This window comes from Xyrauchen texanus, chromosome 35 (assembly GCF_025860055.1).
Source record: "Xyrauchen texanus isolate HMW12.3.18 chromosome 35, RBS_HiC_50CHRs, whole genome shotgun sequence".
NCBI lineage: Eukaryota > Metazoa > Chordata > Actinopteri > Cypriniformes > Catostomidae > Xyrauchen > Xyrauchen texanus.
Window position 1 is genome coordinate 24,432,797 of NC_068310.1, and position 18,273 is coordinate 24,451,069.

At 36.6% G+C, this 18,273-nt stretch overlaps 1 protein-coding gene across 2 annotated transcripts in view; it reads right to left on the bottom strand.

Annotated features, from left to right (window-relative positions):
- LOC127628510 (basement membrane-specific heparan sulfate proteoglycan core protein-like) overlaps nucleotides 1-15,615 on the bottom strand; it is a 175,261-nt gene extending 159,646 nt beyond the window's left edge. The window contains exon 1 of one of the 2 annotated variants that reach the window (XM_052105297.1): nucleotides 15,287-15,615. In XM_052105297.1, coding sequence (XP_051961257.1) covers nucleotides 15,287-15,361 — 75 coding nt within the window. In that variant the 5' untranslated portion in view covers nucleotides 15,362-15,615. The remainder of the gene's footprint in view (nucleotides 1-15,286) is intronic. The other variant, XM_052105298.1, reaches the window with a different exon arrangement.
- Nucleotides 15,616-18,273: the final 2,658 nt, after the last annotated feature.

Here is an 18,273-nt window from a genome sequence, read left to right on the forward strand (position 1 = left end):
TTCCTTTTTTCAAGTCAGACAGTTTGCGATAGTTTGACTATGATTGGTGTTAAAACCATTTTAATTAAATTATTATTACACAGTTCGCATATGCCGTCTTTATATGAGATTTTGTATTGGCAAATTCTACACTGTGCACTAACATTATAATTCATCCAAATGCTACTGTGCTTCCGACTCATTTTCCATTGTCCAACTATTGTTTTCACAGCTGTCCTTCCTCTCCCTCCTCGGCTGCTAAGTGTGTGATACTTTTGTGTCTCGGTTGGAAGGATGCGTCCTCCGTAGGTCGCATTTGTCGGCCGCATACACCTTCGAGGCTGTCTTGTTTCATTTTTCTTTTTTTTCATCTATTGTCAATGCGTTTTATGTATATTCACTTGTAATTATACAATTGTTAAAAAAATTGGCATTCCTAATATAAAAATAAACTAAAATCAAGAATGAAACGAGACAGTCTCGATGTCGTATGCGGCCGACAAATACTTCCAAAGGCTGATCCTGATGCCACCAGCCATAATGCTCGTCCTGTGCGTGATTTCCTGCAAGACAGGAAAGTCAGTGTTCTGCCATGGCCAGCGAAGGTCCCGGATCTCAATCCCACTGAGCATGTCTGGGACCCGTTGGATCGGAGGGTGAGGGCTAGGGCCATTCCCCCAAGAAATGTCTGGGAACTTGCAAGTTTCTTGGTGGAAGAGTGGGGTAACATCTCACAGCAAGAACTGGCAAATCTGGTGCAGTCCACGAGGAGGAGATGCACTGCAGTACTTAATGCAGCTGGTGGCCTCACCAGATACTGACTGTTACTTTCGACCCCACCCCTTTGTTCAGGGACACATTATTCCATTTCTGTTGGTTACATGTCTGTGAAACATGTTCAGTTTATGTCTTAGTTGTGGAATCCTTTTATGTTCATACAAATATTTACACATTAAGTTTGCTGAACATAAAAGCAGTTGAAAGTGAGAGGAAATTATTTTTTTTGCTGAGTTTATGTCAAACTACATTGTGTTAATGTTTGAAAGTTAAAACCTTGCCTACCTTAAAAACAAGTGAAGTTTGATCAGTGTGATTAATCGTGCTCAGATGGTTCCCTTGTACCTGAATGAACGGCTCCTTTCCAGGATAAAATGAAATATGCAGAAAATCACAAAATAGTGACAGGGCAGAAATTATTGGAGAAGCTAGAGAAGAGAGGACACCAGCGGCAGTTTATGCAAGCTGCTGTGCTCATGAGGCTGTGCCCTGCAGGCTTCTGTTGCACAGTGCACAGCGTGTTTTAGTTTATAAACACATTTAGCACTTATAACTTGCCGATTTCTTCTTCCCAAAAATTCAAAAATATTATATATTTTTTAACTTTGTATTTGTAGTGAAAAATAACTGTAGTGAAGTTAAATAATTAATTTTAATCAAATATTTATGTTGAAAAATGTACTCAAGTACTATAACGAGAGTAGTTGTAATTCGTTACTTTCCACCTCTGGTGGGGATTTATGACAACCTGGAAGCCCTGCTACAATTGTGGAGTGTTGTAGCCGCTACAAAGGAGCCCTTCAACTTAAGGCCTTGCTATACCACTGGGCCTCTATTATCATCTTGACATGGGTCCACAGGGTGGTGTCAGGGGCACCGAATTGTCAAGATTTGGCACAGAGGCGAAATTCATTGAGTCAAATTCCTTGGCACAGGAACAAGACTTGCCTGTAGGCACAAGTTTAAATGCACTTTATTCTTTTGTGGGTTAGGCCTGCATTGCTGAGACTTGGAACACAAGAATGGGCACAGTCTTAATTATTGCCTTTGTTGTATTGTCTGACATAACAAGAGAGAATGAGAGATTTCATAATTACTCAATTCTATTTGGCAAAAGTGGAAATGCTCATATAAGGGACTTAAACTTTTGAGGATTATTTTGCATTATTTGATCATAACATGGAACAAGAAAAACCACTAGCCATCAAAAGTTTGGACACACTTATCTATTTACCATGATATTAAATACCTTTTGGTCAAAATTCTTATGCTTATATGTTTGAAATTATTTTTGAAGCCAAAATAAAATGTACCTAGGTATGCATGTCTTTACAAAACAAATATTTGGATCAGATAGCAAAAAAAGGAGCCAACAACTGCCCAGTATATATGGGTGTCCCTTCAGTACAGTTAAAGAAGCAGCTTAGATTTTGCAGAGCTGTAATCTAGACAATGGGTGGCTAGTTTGAAGAAGCTAAAATATAAGTTAGTTCAGATTTGTTTGGCAATTTTTTGGCCATTACAAAAATCTGCTTAACTTTCCATTTGTATTATTTAATAGTTTTCATGACTTTACTGTTTAATTGTATTCTAAAATGTGGAAAATAGAAGGAATAAAGAATGAAAAGTATGTGTCCAAACTTTTAACTGATACATTATGTCTCTGTATGAGTTATAATATATGTTCTGTAATTGGTGGTTAAATTGCAAATCTTAATGATTGATCATCCCATTTTAAAATGTTTATTGGCATTTCTTCACCACTGGATCCATCTCAATGTATGACTGACTCTGTGGGATTCCACTTCGTAAATTATTATTAGCTGGGCCTCTGGTGACATTTCCTGTGCTGGGCACAACAATCTGTTGTGTGCCTGTAATTTCCAGAAGGAAATGAAATGCCTCACATCTGCTTCCAATAAAATGGCAGGTAAGACCCTTCGCTTGCTTTTATTGTGAGATAAATCCCTTGTCACACAGATGTTGACAAGCTTCATTATTAAGTTATTGTTATTGTTGGAAGACTTAGGAAGACTAAAGAAGTTATGTTTAATTTTATTCTGGGAGTTTTATTAGGCTTTGCCTTGCATGAGTTCAAACACACGTGGTCTAGTCTATGGGAATTCCTTCCTCCACCCTGTCAGCTGAGGAAGCTTTAAATACACGTCACACATCACCTCTGTCTTTTGGAGCATGTTCACAAATTGACTGTGTACGATTTCAGTCATGATAATTATAACAGTTCTCAAAAAACAAAATCTAATTTAGTCAAACATGATTTTGGTGTAAACTTCACTTAGTTTAACTCAAGTCCAGATTGAGTTTTGCAAGATGTATAAGGTCTTTCTGCAGGGTATGTATATGTAGATTATCATTTTCACTGTCTTATGAGTGTTAAGAACAGAAGATTGCATTATGCAGTATTTTGAGATAACCACACTTCAGATTAGCATGCAAGATAATTTTTAATGGCTTTGTATCCTCTGGGAAACATTGGCTATGCAGTTCTGAGTTTACCCAATGTAAAACAAGAAGCTCACGTCTGGTTCAGAACATCTAGTTCAGGAATATTTGCATGAAAAAAGACACTGAAACACTTAATTGATTTCTTTGAATTTCCCAGCTAAATAGAAACTGCTTAAATCAGTCTAAAGTGGTTTGCTGATCTCCTATCTAGATGGCCTTTAGAAGGGTTTTGGGCACTTTATAGCTGGGAGACCACAGCTGGCTGACTAGCAAAACCAGTTGAAGTCCAGCTTGGCTAGATTTAGAGACCACCTAGACAGGTTTAAATCAGTAAAGACCAGCAAACCATCTTATGCTGGTTTAATTTTTTTTTTTTTACCAGGGTTATTTTGAGCCATTAAAACTATTTTGAAACAATGCATGCCATCAGATCAATTTGGGTTGGACAATGCATTAAGTTCAACCAACACACAAATCAGGCTCTTGCAATCTAAAATAATTTAATTTAAAAACACCCCAGACCATTTTAAGTTGTTGTGGAAGTAGTAAACTGGGCCCAGAGTTTATCTCCAGTCTAACAGCTTTTTCCATATTTCTATCCACATTCAAAACTTTATAGTACGTAGGATTTGGCTGCTTTGTCTAACTCAAGATAATGGATATATTTGGTTATGTGTCATGTCTTTTATATGTCCAGGCTTCCTATAAGGTGTAAACTGTCTTAAAGTATGTTTATTGTGGTAGTCATAATTTTAAGTAGATGTGTAACAGCTGTTAGCTGCTGTTTAATAGATCTTGAAATGGGAAACATATGGTGCGTCACTTTATTGGTTTTAAACAGACAATTATTTGGATACCTTTGTGGTCTTTTACTGTTTTAGTGTTCTTTACTGAACAAGGAAGAATAAATGTCTTTACTGACACAAAAAGGTAAAAAGTTCAGTTTTTTCTTTTTAATGCTCCAAGTTAGTCATTTTTGAGACGCAATACCTTTTTCATTGTGGTCAAAAGTACTTAAAAGGCATGTGTTGGTGGATGTGGTATGAGGATGTTGGCTTCAATTAGGACACATATTGGCCTACATGAAATATTGTATGGTGAGCCATTGCATGGAATTAAGTTTTAGTATTGTTTTTTTTATTCCCCTAATAATAATCATAATTAATGGCAACACTTGACAATAAAGTTAAAGTGGTTAATATTTGTAAATGCTTTAGGTAACTTGAACTAACAATGAAGAATATTTTTAACAGCATTCAAAATAAATTCTATATATAAACTACCGGTCAAAACTTTTGAAACACTTGACTGAAATTTTTTTCATGATCTTAAAAATATTTTGATCTAAAGGCGTATGCTTAAATGTTACAAATTAGTTTTGTAGACAAAAATAATTGTACCACCATATCAGTTTATTTCATTCAAAAACTAAAATGTAATTATTATATTTGTTTTAATTGATGACTTGGACCAAATAATAAAGAAAAGCAGCCAATCAGTGCCCAACATAGATGGGAACACCTTCAGTACTGTTTAAAAAGCATTCCAGGGTGATAACTCAAGAAGTTGGTTGAGAAAATGTCAAGAATACATGTCTGCAAAATCTAGGCAAAGGGGGACTACTTTAGAAAAAAGAAAACTCATATTCTTGGCTCATCATATACAGAAGTTAAATAGGATCCTTATCGTTATAGTTGTAGCTGATTCTTCTGCAGTCATAATGGCATAGGTGTTGTTCAGATAATAATAGACCAGGCAGATATAGGCATCATATAGGTATTACTTCTACTTCGATTCAAGTTTCGTCCTTCTCATTATGGTCACACTTTCTGTGTGACCATAAGATTCTACACAGATTCTATTCTGAGGATAGATGCCTTTCCTTCCGATTTATCTCACACTTGGTGGAATCCTTCCTGGGGCCCTCAAGATTCTCCAGAGTCCTCTGCTTTGTGACCCAGCCACTGTAAAGGTAATCCTGCTGATTTTGACGGGCCAGCTTCTTGATCCTTTGTCAGTAGGTGACAAGGGAAGGCTAAACCCAAGGATTTAAAACAGAGAATGGAGCTAGAATGAGCCAATCGGAAGCTAAGTATTTCAAACACACAAAGTTGGTACCTGATCCCCTCTCACATGCAGAAACCATATAATTGGGAACAGGAATGTTCATATATTGCTCTAAACAGGTATTTGAGTGTCTTTTGGTTGCGTTTTAAATATTAAAACCACAGATTGTTATTGACTAACAATATTGAGTCTACTTAGCAAAAAGGACCAGGTTTTTGAAAACTTTAGGAGTGTTTTGACAGTACATATTCTCATTAAAGGGATAGTTCATGAATCTATTCTGTGTTTGACAATGGATAGTGACCAAAGGCTCTTAATGTCCACATAAGCCAAAAATCACAACAAAAGCATTATAAAAAGTAGTTTTTGTGACTCATAATACATAATTTATATGGGATATTGTACAGTAGGACTGGGCAAAATGTAAAACATTTTTTTAGCGATAATCACCCTTGAAAATATTGATTTATGATTATAATGCCAAATTAATAATAGCCTACAGATTAATGTCACTCAAAGACATTTTACAGGTCGCCTGCCTGTTGCGGCAAAATTACTTGCATATGAAATACATTTGGACGAGGAAATTGCGAACTGGATTCAGCCTCGTTGCATTTGGCAGGTACTAGTTTTACACAATGGCAACAGTTTAATATATTTAGCGACTTCCCAGATCCATGGTTTTGCCATTTCCCAATTTTGTCGATCATCGTCTGTCAACTGATTGTCGCAATATGCATCGGGATCTTTGTTAGTTATCATCAGTATCCGATAACATCGCACAGCCCAAATGTACAGTGAGCCGACTGTTATCACTCAATAAACCCTGACAGGATGATCTGGACCCCAACTCCTCAATATTCAGCCTATTACAAGACTACTTGCCAAATAAACAAATAAAAGGACATTAAACATTGCTGTGCGGTTGTTACAGAGCAATTTCTGACCATTGGATGGCGCCATGGATTAATCCGAATAGAGTATTCCAGAGAGTCGTGTCATATTCTAATATACATCTTTGTTTGAGGACTGGACTAAAATTTAAGTTTCACTGAAAATCTTGCAGCTGTTGGCACAATTGACTTTCATTGCGCGGAAAAGAGAAGCTTGGACATTGTTCAATCAATATCTCCTTTTGTGTTTCAAGGAAGAAAAATTAAACACAATCATGCAAATTTCAAAAGACCTGAGGGTGAGTAAATTATGTCAGACTTTTCATTTTTGGATGAACCATTCCTTTAACTGGTTAGAATTTCACAGCTCTTAAAGGGATAGTTCACCCAAAACTGAAAATGATCTCACCCTCATGATAGCACAGGTGTGTATGACTTTCTTTCTTCAACAGAACACATTGAAGAAAAATAGAAAAATATTCTATATGTATTATTTTCATATTTCTTTACAAACAGATTTCCAAGTATGGGGGCATAGAGGCCTTTGTGACTGAGGAATGATACTGTATGAGGGTTCATGGGTATCTCCAGAGAGAAACCTTTGAAAATGTAAAAGTCTGAATTTACTCATCCCGGTGCTCACTGTAGGCCTATTGCATGCTCTTACACTTTAAAAACCGGCACACCTTGACTGCTGAGAGTTCAGCTGCACAATTGATTACATTGAAACTGAAATCGTGGTATGATCTTGGACAGTTTAATCAAAATGATTGCGCTCCCTTTCTCCATTGCGATCGGTTTGATTGACGAGGATGTGATTAACAGAGAATCGCTTGTGGTAAGAACAACAATTTTGCGAAATACGCAGCTGATTTTGAATTCATAACATGTTTACATTCTAAAACATGGAAAATAGCAGTAAAATGAAAGTGATGCACTGGAGATAAACAACTCTCACACTTCAAACAGCACAAGCACAAAGTAAACACACCTGATGCAGCAACCGCTCCACATTAAACTGTGTGCTTATAATGATCTTCTTTGAAGAGTTTCTAAAGTGCTCTCGTGCGCTGTTTTTTCCGCTACAATTTTTTTTTTCAAACGAGTTTCATAATGCAACCCATTTTTAACTGGGCTCTGACGGGGCTTCTAGGGAGGGTAGTGTCACATGGGGTAACCTCCTCGTGGTCACTATAATGTGGTTATCGCTCTCGGTAGGGTGCATGGTGAGTTGTGCGTGGATGCCGCAGAGAATAGTGTGAAGCCTCCACAGGCCCTAGGTCTCCGAGGTAACACGCTCAACAAGCCACGTGATAAGATGCATGGATTGATGGTCTCAGACGTGGAGGCAACTAAGATTTGTCCTCTGCAACCCAGATTGAGGTGTCACTACATTCCAACTTGGGGAGAAAAAAATACATATGACTTTATAGTGCTGATACTTCACAGAGTTGAGATGACCATTTTTTGACAGTACCTCATCAAAGTGTGTAGATGACATGAAGCGATGGTCTAAGGTTAGTTACGTTGATATCATTAACTATTTAAGTTATTATAACAACCAACAACTGTACATGTTGAGCCTGAAATTAATTTTTACTCCAAAAAAAACCCCACTTAAATGGTTGTTTTTCTCCATCTGGATAGCTAATTTCAGTCAGTTTTATATGCATCTCAAAACCAGAAACCGGAAACATGATGCATCAGAATTGCCTTTTTGTTGTCATTGTAACAGGAGCCAGCTGGTAAGTAATAACAGTGCAGTATGTGTATACCTCACTGCCCTGGCCTCAAGAGGTGCACTAGTGACTGACTCTAGAGGCTGTGGCCTTGAGTCTCCTCGTTAGCGCACCTGCCACCATTCCAGCTGACGGTTCAAATCCTAATCGGAGGTGGTTGAGCAGAACTGGTTATATCATGACACTTACAGCAGCACATTTTTGCGGGCACTCACGAATTCAAAATATAACTGTAAAGGTGGCTATAAATGATTAAAAGTCAAATAAATATGATTTGAAGACAAGTCCAATCTTAATTCATAATGCAAATAGTTGTAAGAAAGATGACTAAATCAGAATTTAGTATGCAAAAATCACATTGTCAGATTTTCAAACTATAATCTAAACTTCTTAAAGTATAAAAGGCTGAATTAATTGCATAGCCACTTGTTTTAAGGGTTTGGAACAAACCCTAACAAGACTGTTTGAGGAATATAAATACATATGCTGCCTTGCACTTCAATACATTTTAAGAAGCTTTTGTATACTTTGACCAAATCTTCTACAATATATTCTCTTTTGAGCATTGAACTTTATTTTGAGTGCCTTTGTAATTTACTCTAACACCCTCTTGACTTTGCTGTCTTGGTCTCCTCTGTTCTTATGTCAACTACATTCATTGTCCCTAAACCTAAGAGTAAACTGGTAAATATCAATGGAAAAATGTGCTTTGTCGCCAGCCAGGCCAGGAATGCGGTCACAGATGACAAGACCTGGGCAAAAGGGTTTTGCTGTGGAATTTTATACCTGGAAAGAATGTTGCCCTTTGGCTATTGTTTTTTTTTATATATATAAATCTCTACCTTTAACTAGCTCTGACCAGTAGGTGGCAATAAGCATAACGAATGCAAATCCAAAAGTAAAAATTGCCAATAGTAAAACGGACTTAAATATTGATCTGTTTCTCACCCAGACCCATTTTATTGCTTCTGGAGATATGGCTTTAACCACTGGAGTAGTATGGATTACTTTTATGCTCCATGTGTTTTTTGGAGATTCAAAGGCTTTTAACACTTAAAGGGCTCTAGAGGTAACATTTATTAAAACATCTGAAAATTTCAAACAATCTCACCTAAATCTCACAGGGGTTACTTCTCTCAATTCTTACCTCTAGTTTTATTCAGATGAAATTATATTAAAGTATATAGCCCAATTATGATCCACCGCTTCAGTCACTTGTTTCCCAGCAAGACGTATAGCAATCACGTGCTGAAATGACCCTCTGCATGCACACCATGCGGAAATATAAAAAAAGGACGTGTACGACCAGGCGAAATGGAGCTTTGCAGAGGCCAGGCAACAGCCACGATTACTTCACTTTGTGCTTGCAAACACTCGTGAACCAGCGGCTGTTTCAAGTATAAACCAAGCTTTAGAATGAGCGGTCAGGATAAGGTTACTGCTTATGTTGCAACAAGCTGCACTGTGAGTATGTGTACTCATGTCTGCACTTGCAAGGGTTAAAATACCAGCTGAGATGCAGCTGTGTTTGAAGCCTGCCCCCAACTCTATCATGGACAGCTGACAAATGAAAAATGAAAATTCCCACAGTGACATACCACAGGTTACCTGCAGATGAAGCAGAAAAGTGGGACGGATTTATGTGTGCAATAGTATGATCTCCGACCTAGAAGCAAACTAGGAAACAATCCTTTTGCAAATTATTATTCCAAGCTCTAACCACTAGAAAAATCCTAAGTAACGATGTTTGTCATTTTGTGTCTGTGTAATTGGAAAGATGTGTGCAGCTTAAAAACACAACAAAAATATAAAGATGGTTTCCTAAATGTTAAGTCAATACATCAGGAATGAAAAATGTTGATGTCCCAGCCACTCTGACCCCAATCCAAACCTCAGTCTCACTACAAAACAAATAACAACAGCACAGGCTGCTCTCCATCTGTGCCAACACGTTTGCACTTGGCCATATAAACATGCCATATTCAACTACAGCTGAATGAGGAGCTAGACCAAATGAAATAACTGAAAATTACCTTAAAGGTCACCAAAAATCAAAATGTTGTCATTATTTACTCGCCATAATGTTGTTTCAAATCCCTATGGCTTTCTTGTGAGGAACACAAAATGAGATGTTGCCACAGAGATGTTGCCACAGAATGTTAGCCTTTTATTACACCGTTTTTCCATACAATGATTCTGAACAGTGACTGAGGACAACCTTCTACCAAACATATTTTGTGTTCCACAGAAGAAAGATATTCATAAGTCTGGAACAATACCGTAGGAAGGTGAGTAAAACATCTCTTGACAGAGCTCAAATTTTAATAGCAATAATTACTTAATCTTCGCTGAACCATATTAGGTTGACAAGCAGGTCACAAACAAGATACACATAAGCACACACTGAGCCCATTAATAATCTCCTGTCATCAAAATCACATTGAACATGAGCCCAGTTTTCCAAGCACTGTGCACTAGATTCCTCAGAGCTTACTTGGAAGTCCATGCGAGTGTTAAAACAACCCGGATGGCTGGACTATATGTAGATATTACATAAGATACAGTAAATGGGAGCATGCTACAAAGGCCAAGAAGGTGAAAGACAGAACAGAAATGTGTCAGCAACTTAAGCAGTAAGCTGAATGTTTACAGGAATTCAGACCAACTTCAAAACTCTAGAAGCACTCCCCAGATGATGTCAGGGACAGGGTATACTTGTGACACTATGTTCAGTGATGTCTAAATCCAAATTACGCACTATGTATTCTAGCATGTTTTGAGTCTGTCAACAATAAATTAACCCAGTCTATCTGCAATGCACAAAGTCTGATGCTGCCCTGGCTTATTTTGGAAAAAGATGTTGAGTGGAGAAAAATAGACATAATAACTTAACAAAATATGTCTAAATTTGAAGCTCCATGCTGATATCTTATTGCATATATATATATATATATATATATATATATATATATATATATATACACACACACACACACACACACACACACACACACACACACACACACACACACACAGAGTATCTCACAAAAGTGAGTACACCCCTCACATTTTTGTAAATATTTGATTATATCTTTTCATGTCAAAACACTGAAGAAATGACACTTTGCTACAATGTAAAGTAGTGAGTGTACAGCTTGTATAACAGTGTAAATTTGCTGTCCCCTCAAAATAACTCAACACACAGATATTAATGTCTAAACCGCTGGCAACAAAAGTGAGTACACCCCTAAGTGAAAATGTCCAAATTTGGGCATGAGAGAGAGAGAGAGAGAGAGAGAGAGAGAGAGACTCACTGAGTACATTATTAGGAACACTAAGGTCTTAATAAAGTGCCTAATGTGGTCTTCTGCTGTTGTGGCCCCTCCACCTCAAGGTTCGACATGTTGTGCATCCTGAGATGCCATTCTGTTCACTGCAATTGTACAGAGTGATTATCGGAGTTACCGTAGCCTTTCTGTCAGCTCTGACCAGTCTCATCTGGTTCATGTCCATTGGCGCAATATTAATGTATTACGTGATGTAGACAGGAAAAAAAAATATTATTTCAAAATATCCGTTCTGTGCAATGTGTAAAGGCAACCTAATAGACGTGCTGCAACTGTTATAAGCCTTGCGATAAAATTTACCAAACAACAATGTTGAAAAGAAAAAGAGAAAAGCTCTTTCTATCCTTGACTGGACAACTTCAGAAGCTTTAAGCCCAATAAACTTCAGTAAAAGGTCTGCTACTCTGCTTTGCAATCAAACTCTGACTGTATAGATGAAATTACTCTGGCGTCACACCGCAAGAAACCATGCTTCCGGGTTCTTTCAAGCAGAAGCTTTTAATGGTGGCTGCAGTTTAAATAATTTTTTAAGCTTTATAGAATGTAATAATATGTATTATAAATTGGCTATCTATGGTTTACAGTGAAGAAATTATGTGGGTTCTTTTCTGAAATATCAGCAAAACCAGGTTCAATGAGCCTGTATGATTGTCAGACATGTAACAGGTTGATGAATAAAGCCTAAGAAATGTGATGTATAAAAATAAAACTACCACTAGACGTGTCTTTACTACTTAAATGATTAACCACGGTTTTTGATTGAACAATATTATTTACTGCATTTAAAATAAATGCAAAACATAATTTTAGCAGTATAAGATAATTTTTATTCACTACAAACAGTAGTCCATGCGCTGGGGTGGTGAAGACATGATCTGTTCCTCCTGTTATATCGTATATGATGGTCTTGATCAGATAAGCTCATTGTTAGATCATATTTGACCTCATATCTGTCACAGTGACAGCACTTTGGAAATTAAAAAAAGCAGTTTCCAATCAGAGTTTACATAATTTCTTCATTGAAAAGTTAATATCGAACAACAGCTGCCGCGGGTCAATTGGGTCTAATAGAGCAGACGCATAATAATGACGGTGACCCGTGAATTATCATCATTTATGTAAAATCCTGTGTTATTCCTGATGCAACGATCTGGTGGAAATTAAAAGAAGCCCCGCTTTTCAATATTCTGTAGGAAACGGGGAGTACCTACACAATAATCTGAGTGAAGCGCCCATAGACAGCAGGACTTTCTGGGCAACCAAAAGAACCCAGAAGGGATGGGGCCGAGCATTTGTTTGTAAACAGTAACTCCTATATCTATAGAAACTTCATTAGGGGGCTTTCACACTAGAACTTTTGGTGCGCACCCAAGTTCAAACAACGTCAAATTCGGTTTGTTTGGGTAGTGTGAACGCAGTTTTCCGAATTCGGTTGCATACCCGCGAACCACACCAGAGTCCACTTGAAAAGGTTGTCTGGGTTATGGTTCAAGTGAACTCCGGTGCAATTCGCTGCTAATATGAATGCAATTGTACCAAATTGTGGAAGTGAACCCTTATTGATGACATATAACTTTTGTCTTTGCAGGCTCCCAATCACAATTATTATGGTTTAATGAATTTCTCATACCAGCTTGTGTCCAAATAAATCACCTTCAGAGAGCAGAATAACCACAAAGTAAATTTAAGTAGTTCTAAATTTCATTGAATTACTTTTTTTTATGTTTTTATATAAAAATGTTTAAATGATTAATTGCTGATGTTCTTAAAAAAAAAAAAAAAAAGCCCCGTTGACTCCGTTATCTTTTTTATTACTAGATCTTTAATAATTACTTTAAAAACTTGAAGCAATGTTTAGAACACTTGCCGGTTACATTATTTTAATTTAATTTATTCATATTTAAAACAATATTAACCTTTGATGATACTCCTTTAGTTAAAATTGCATATTGGTTTATTCATTTATTGTTTCAGTGGTTGGGGTGCAGTGGGGGGGAAAAAAAAACACTTTAAAGGAGTGCCGCAGTTTCAAAAAGTTTGGAACCACTAGATTAGATAAACGCATGAATAAGTAGGTGTACAGATGTTCCTAATAAAGTGATCTGCGAGTGTATATTCTTGCTGTATAAAGTCAATATCACATTTTCAGTACAACAGTACAACTCTTGATTATGTGAAATTGTTTAAGAAAATCCTTACATTTCACTTGGGGTCTCCAGATGCCTGGTTTTGAAATGGAACTAAGTTGGAGGAAAAAATAAAAGTTGTTTCCAACCAAAAAAAAAAAATGGATTTACTAAATTGACCTGACTAATACAGATCTACAGCACTCAAAACTGTTGAACCACTTGCAACTCTTTTATCATCACACACGGAACCGCACAAGTAGCCAGTTTAACCCAAAAATGACATGTGTCAATAGACAGCAAAGAATCCTTGCTCAATTACCAGGCCATTGAAAGTTAACTGCAGGGAGGGAGCACTTGAGTGTATCTGTAAACTAAAAGGTAATAAAGTGCTTTTATTGGGGTTTTGTCAGTCCTGATTGATACTTATGACCCTGAAATTCCAGTAAGATTTTAGGGATGCCGGCAGCAACTGAGGCTGCAGTTCTCAAATTAAGTCTTTGTCAAATCTTAGACAGGACTTGTAATGGGGAAAAAACACATGCCACTGGTTCTACTTACTCAATTATAGTGCAATTGACACAGTGGTCCCTGAGACAAAGAAACAAAGATCTCAAATTAGCAAAGGCAATGGGGTTAGCCACTGCTACAGACCAGTAAGGTGAGAAGGGGCTTGTGTTCACTGGTGTTTGAATGATAATAGAGGGATTACACATGGTATGCAGAGTGAACGCATAGTTGGGCTAACCGATTTAAAGAATTTGAAGTTAGACATGACTGGGCGTTCCGTTATCCTGTGATCCAGAGGATTTTTGGAGGATCCAACATCAAAGGTGGTCAAGGATATATGTCAAAGGCATCTCTAATTTCAACTCACTCGTGACACTACATCTAAAACAGGTGCTCATTACAAGAACATTGTGGGCAAATGACTCTCCAACCTACCAAGAAGCAACTAAAGAAAATGTTTTAATAATTGATAAAATGCTGATCTGAAAAGTTAAACCAATGGCAAACTTTCCACAGTACTTTAAATGCAAAATAGGCCAAGGCTATAAAATTATTAAAATCATTCAACTCAATGCAAAACGCTGTGAAATTCTTTGAACGTTTGGCTAATTTACCTTTCTTTTTGTGGTATTAAGAATCTTAGTAACGGTCCATCCACATAAGCAATGAGGCAAGATTAGTCTATCAGCAGGCATTACAGATTGCATGCAATCACCAGCAAGAAAGATGAGATATGGGTATTTGTTTTTCACATTAACTTTGATACTCAATCATTTGATCTGCTGATTTGCCTTATTCGGCCAAGTTTTTGTGAACTGTAATGCTTTAATTTATGAGAACTCTAACCATCTTTTTATGTAAACAAAAGCAAAGCATAATTTCACCATGAAGAGCCAACAAAAATTCAAAGACTTAGACAAAAGTCCTCGCAAAAGCATCCACTGTCCATTTTGGTGAACCAGTTGTGAAATTATGTCGATCAAGTATGCTATACAAGTACACAGACATGCAAGACTCCAGTGAGACAAACTTTGAATAGCTCGTTTCAACGGATACAATTAGACCAGGACAACACACAGGCAACACATTATTCGAAGCTCAGATTTAAGCGTAAAAGATCAAAACAACATAAATATAAACTTTACGTGATCTTATACTTCCCTCAATGTTCCATCATGAACAACACTGTATAAATGAATGTATTGTATAACAACGTCGAGGAAACTTTTGAGAAAGTAACTTTTTACGTACAATTCCCATTGGTACATCTATCTACTGTAACAAACATGCATCTAATTTAATTACACAAAAGTAAATACAGTGCCGTGTGATGTATTAATGAAGAGGCTGATGAATCGGAGCACAAGAATCGGTTCACTTACTTTGAATGGATGCGACGTAAATATCAAAAGGAAGATAAAAACATAGTGTTTATCGGCACTTATCCGCGTCCACATTTTTCTGCCAACCCAGCACGATTATAACAACGCTGCTGGGGGAAATCAAAGTCCGTCACTTGAAGTTACTGAGGTTAAATTAATTTCAAAATCTTTAAACTTTTCTATAGTAAGGCCGCCGTAGTTTCTCCGCCCCACACTTGGTGGGACTGCATTTACGAAAAAAGAAAGAAATCCTTCCGTGGATTGAGTCCGTTTGAGATCAAATGCAGACAAACTGATGGTTGAGTTGTGAATATCCGTTTTGTTATCTTGGTGCCAGTTTCCCGGTGGGCAGCAGAAACTTCAGCGTGCACGGGCGGATCACTTGGAGTGCGACGATGTTGAATGGTAGAACAGTGGTCAATCAGCGTGTCTATAAAACTAGAGAACTGCCTACCTAGACACCATTATTTGAGCATTAGATTTCTGGGCATCATAGGCGGGTTCCGCGTCAGCTGAGCTATAATGCTTTAAAATGCTGTCTAGGAAGGCGGCTCTCTAGGCTTTGAGACACATGCCTGGATTAAAACACGGACTGGAGTTCCGGAACTAGGCTACTGCGCTCTTTTATTCGCTATTATTTAAATAGGGGAAACAATTGCAGGTTATTTGTTTTCCTTTCAACAAAATAAAACTTTTATATAAACTTTTTTATATATATACTTTTATTACGATTTTACTAGTTTATTTTGTTTTCTAAATCTACAAATAAAATGTGATTTTAAACTATGCAACTGTATTACATTTTCTAAATCAATATATTAGGCCTATGGCTAGAAATAAATATTCAACAGAAAATATAATAACCTTTTTTGTTTAATGTCATGTTTATTCATTTTCATAATTTTGTCATAGAGGTGCTTATTTAAACAAAACATTAAATAAAACACGTTGTGCATGTAAATAAATATGCTTCTTGTCCTTTGGTGGTATTGATCAAATATTTTCAAAGTGTTCTCTGACAGTTAATATAGTAACAATAAAAAGTAGTATTTTTACAAGTTATTTAGTTATATGATATATGGTTAATATACACATTTCATTATTTATTCATTTAAATTTTAACCTCAAATCTTGAAAAGAAAAGAAAAAAAGTCACATGGACACGTTATGCATGAACCATAGGCTGTAGGCCTTTATTAGGACACATAAACATATCCTATATCCTAAGTAATATAAATTTTTTGTTGTTGTTGTTGTTGTTGTTGTTTTAAATCTAAGAAGTTAAGCTCTATAAATGGACTATGATCCAATTTCTATATTTGATGGTGGACAATAAAGGCCTGTGAAAATACTTTTTTAATTTTATTTTCAAAGTTAATGAAGATGAAAAAGTAACATGTTTGTGGCTGTAACAGGTTTTTCAAAAAAATGTATGGCCTGAGGTCATAAAAAACTCTAATAATATTTGTTTGGCCCAATTTCAACGGATACAATATTGTGTGTGTAGGTGTGCTAAAATTCATAATCAAAATCACCTTTGATTATGATGCATGTTCATGGTTGCTCTTCTTCAGTACAGAATTGAGTATGCAGTAACATTGTTGCACTGTTCCTAGGGCCTAACTAAAATATGGTCTGGTTTAAATTACTTTGTGGCAGTGGCACCCTCTAATGGCGCAAAAATTGTGACTCTCTGAAAATATCTGCAGATATCAATGTTGATAACAACTGGGTGATTTTATTGTTTGGCCCACAAATAACTCTCTCTCTCTCTCTCTCTCTCTCTCTCTCTCTCTCTCTCTCTCTCTCTCTCTCTCTCTCTCTCTCTCTCTTAATAATGTACACTTGCAGTGACATCATACTGTATTTGTTCAGTTAAGACATTTTTCAAATTTCTCTTGGTTATACATGAATGAAATCCTGAAGCCATCAGTGATGCTTTGAATGCTTACACATTAATCTATTACAAAGTTATGAGTCTCCCAAACATCACAGGGCATATACAATGTGTGATTCTGAGCTGTCAAGTAAAAAAATAAATAAATAAAATAGTCAATAAAAGTTTCAAGTTCAGTAATTTATAATCTCAGTAACAGAAGAAGTCTCCCACTGAAGACCAATACTCAATTACTGCTGTCATCTCTGTTCAGAATTTCCTCCATCCAATATCACAGGACATCTGCACAGGATCTGTTTACATGCCCAGTCATATCCACAACAGAGAAAATATATGCCTCTGGCTCACAGTGAGCATGAAGAGCAGCTGCTTTCAATTTAGAGTTCATCTTCCCAGCTGGATCTCCTCTAGCAACATGAAAACAAGACCGTGTAGAATGATTGTAGAGAAACCCAAGAAGATGCATCACTGTAGCCTGTTAACTGTGAAAAATCTGTGAATGTAAATATACTGGTTTTTCTTTTGACACAAAATGAACAAATTCAGTTTTGTCATATTTGGTGACAAAGTTGATGATAATCAGCTTAAAAAACGTTTGATATATTTGATTTTGAATGAACTTCCAACCCCTCACTGCCAGGTTGTTAGTTTGGGAAGAGGGGGGAAAATAATTTTAATACTGGAAAGGAAACATTAGAATATTAGTTTAATTCTTAAATAAGATTGGCACAAGTTATAGCCTACTAATGTTGATAAATTATATTGTCAGACGAAATCAGTCCAAAATCCAGTGTATTTATTTGCCTTATTGCTAGAAGTCTAGCACTAAAATACATATCTATATCATTGTCTCCATCTACTGGAGGATTGCAGTAAATTGTAAAACAAAGGGAACAGCCTGCAAAACGCCTAATTAAGTGGGTAGTGAAGCAGTTTCTTTTTAATTTGGTGTAGGCCTATACATATTATTGTCCTCAAACTAAGTGTAAATATCAACCAAAAACATCATCATTTTCTTCTTCTTCTTCTTCTTCTTCTTTTTCCAGTGAGTGCAAATAGTGTTAGCTGCTATTACCACCCCCTAATTAAA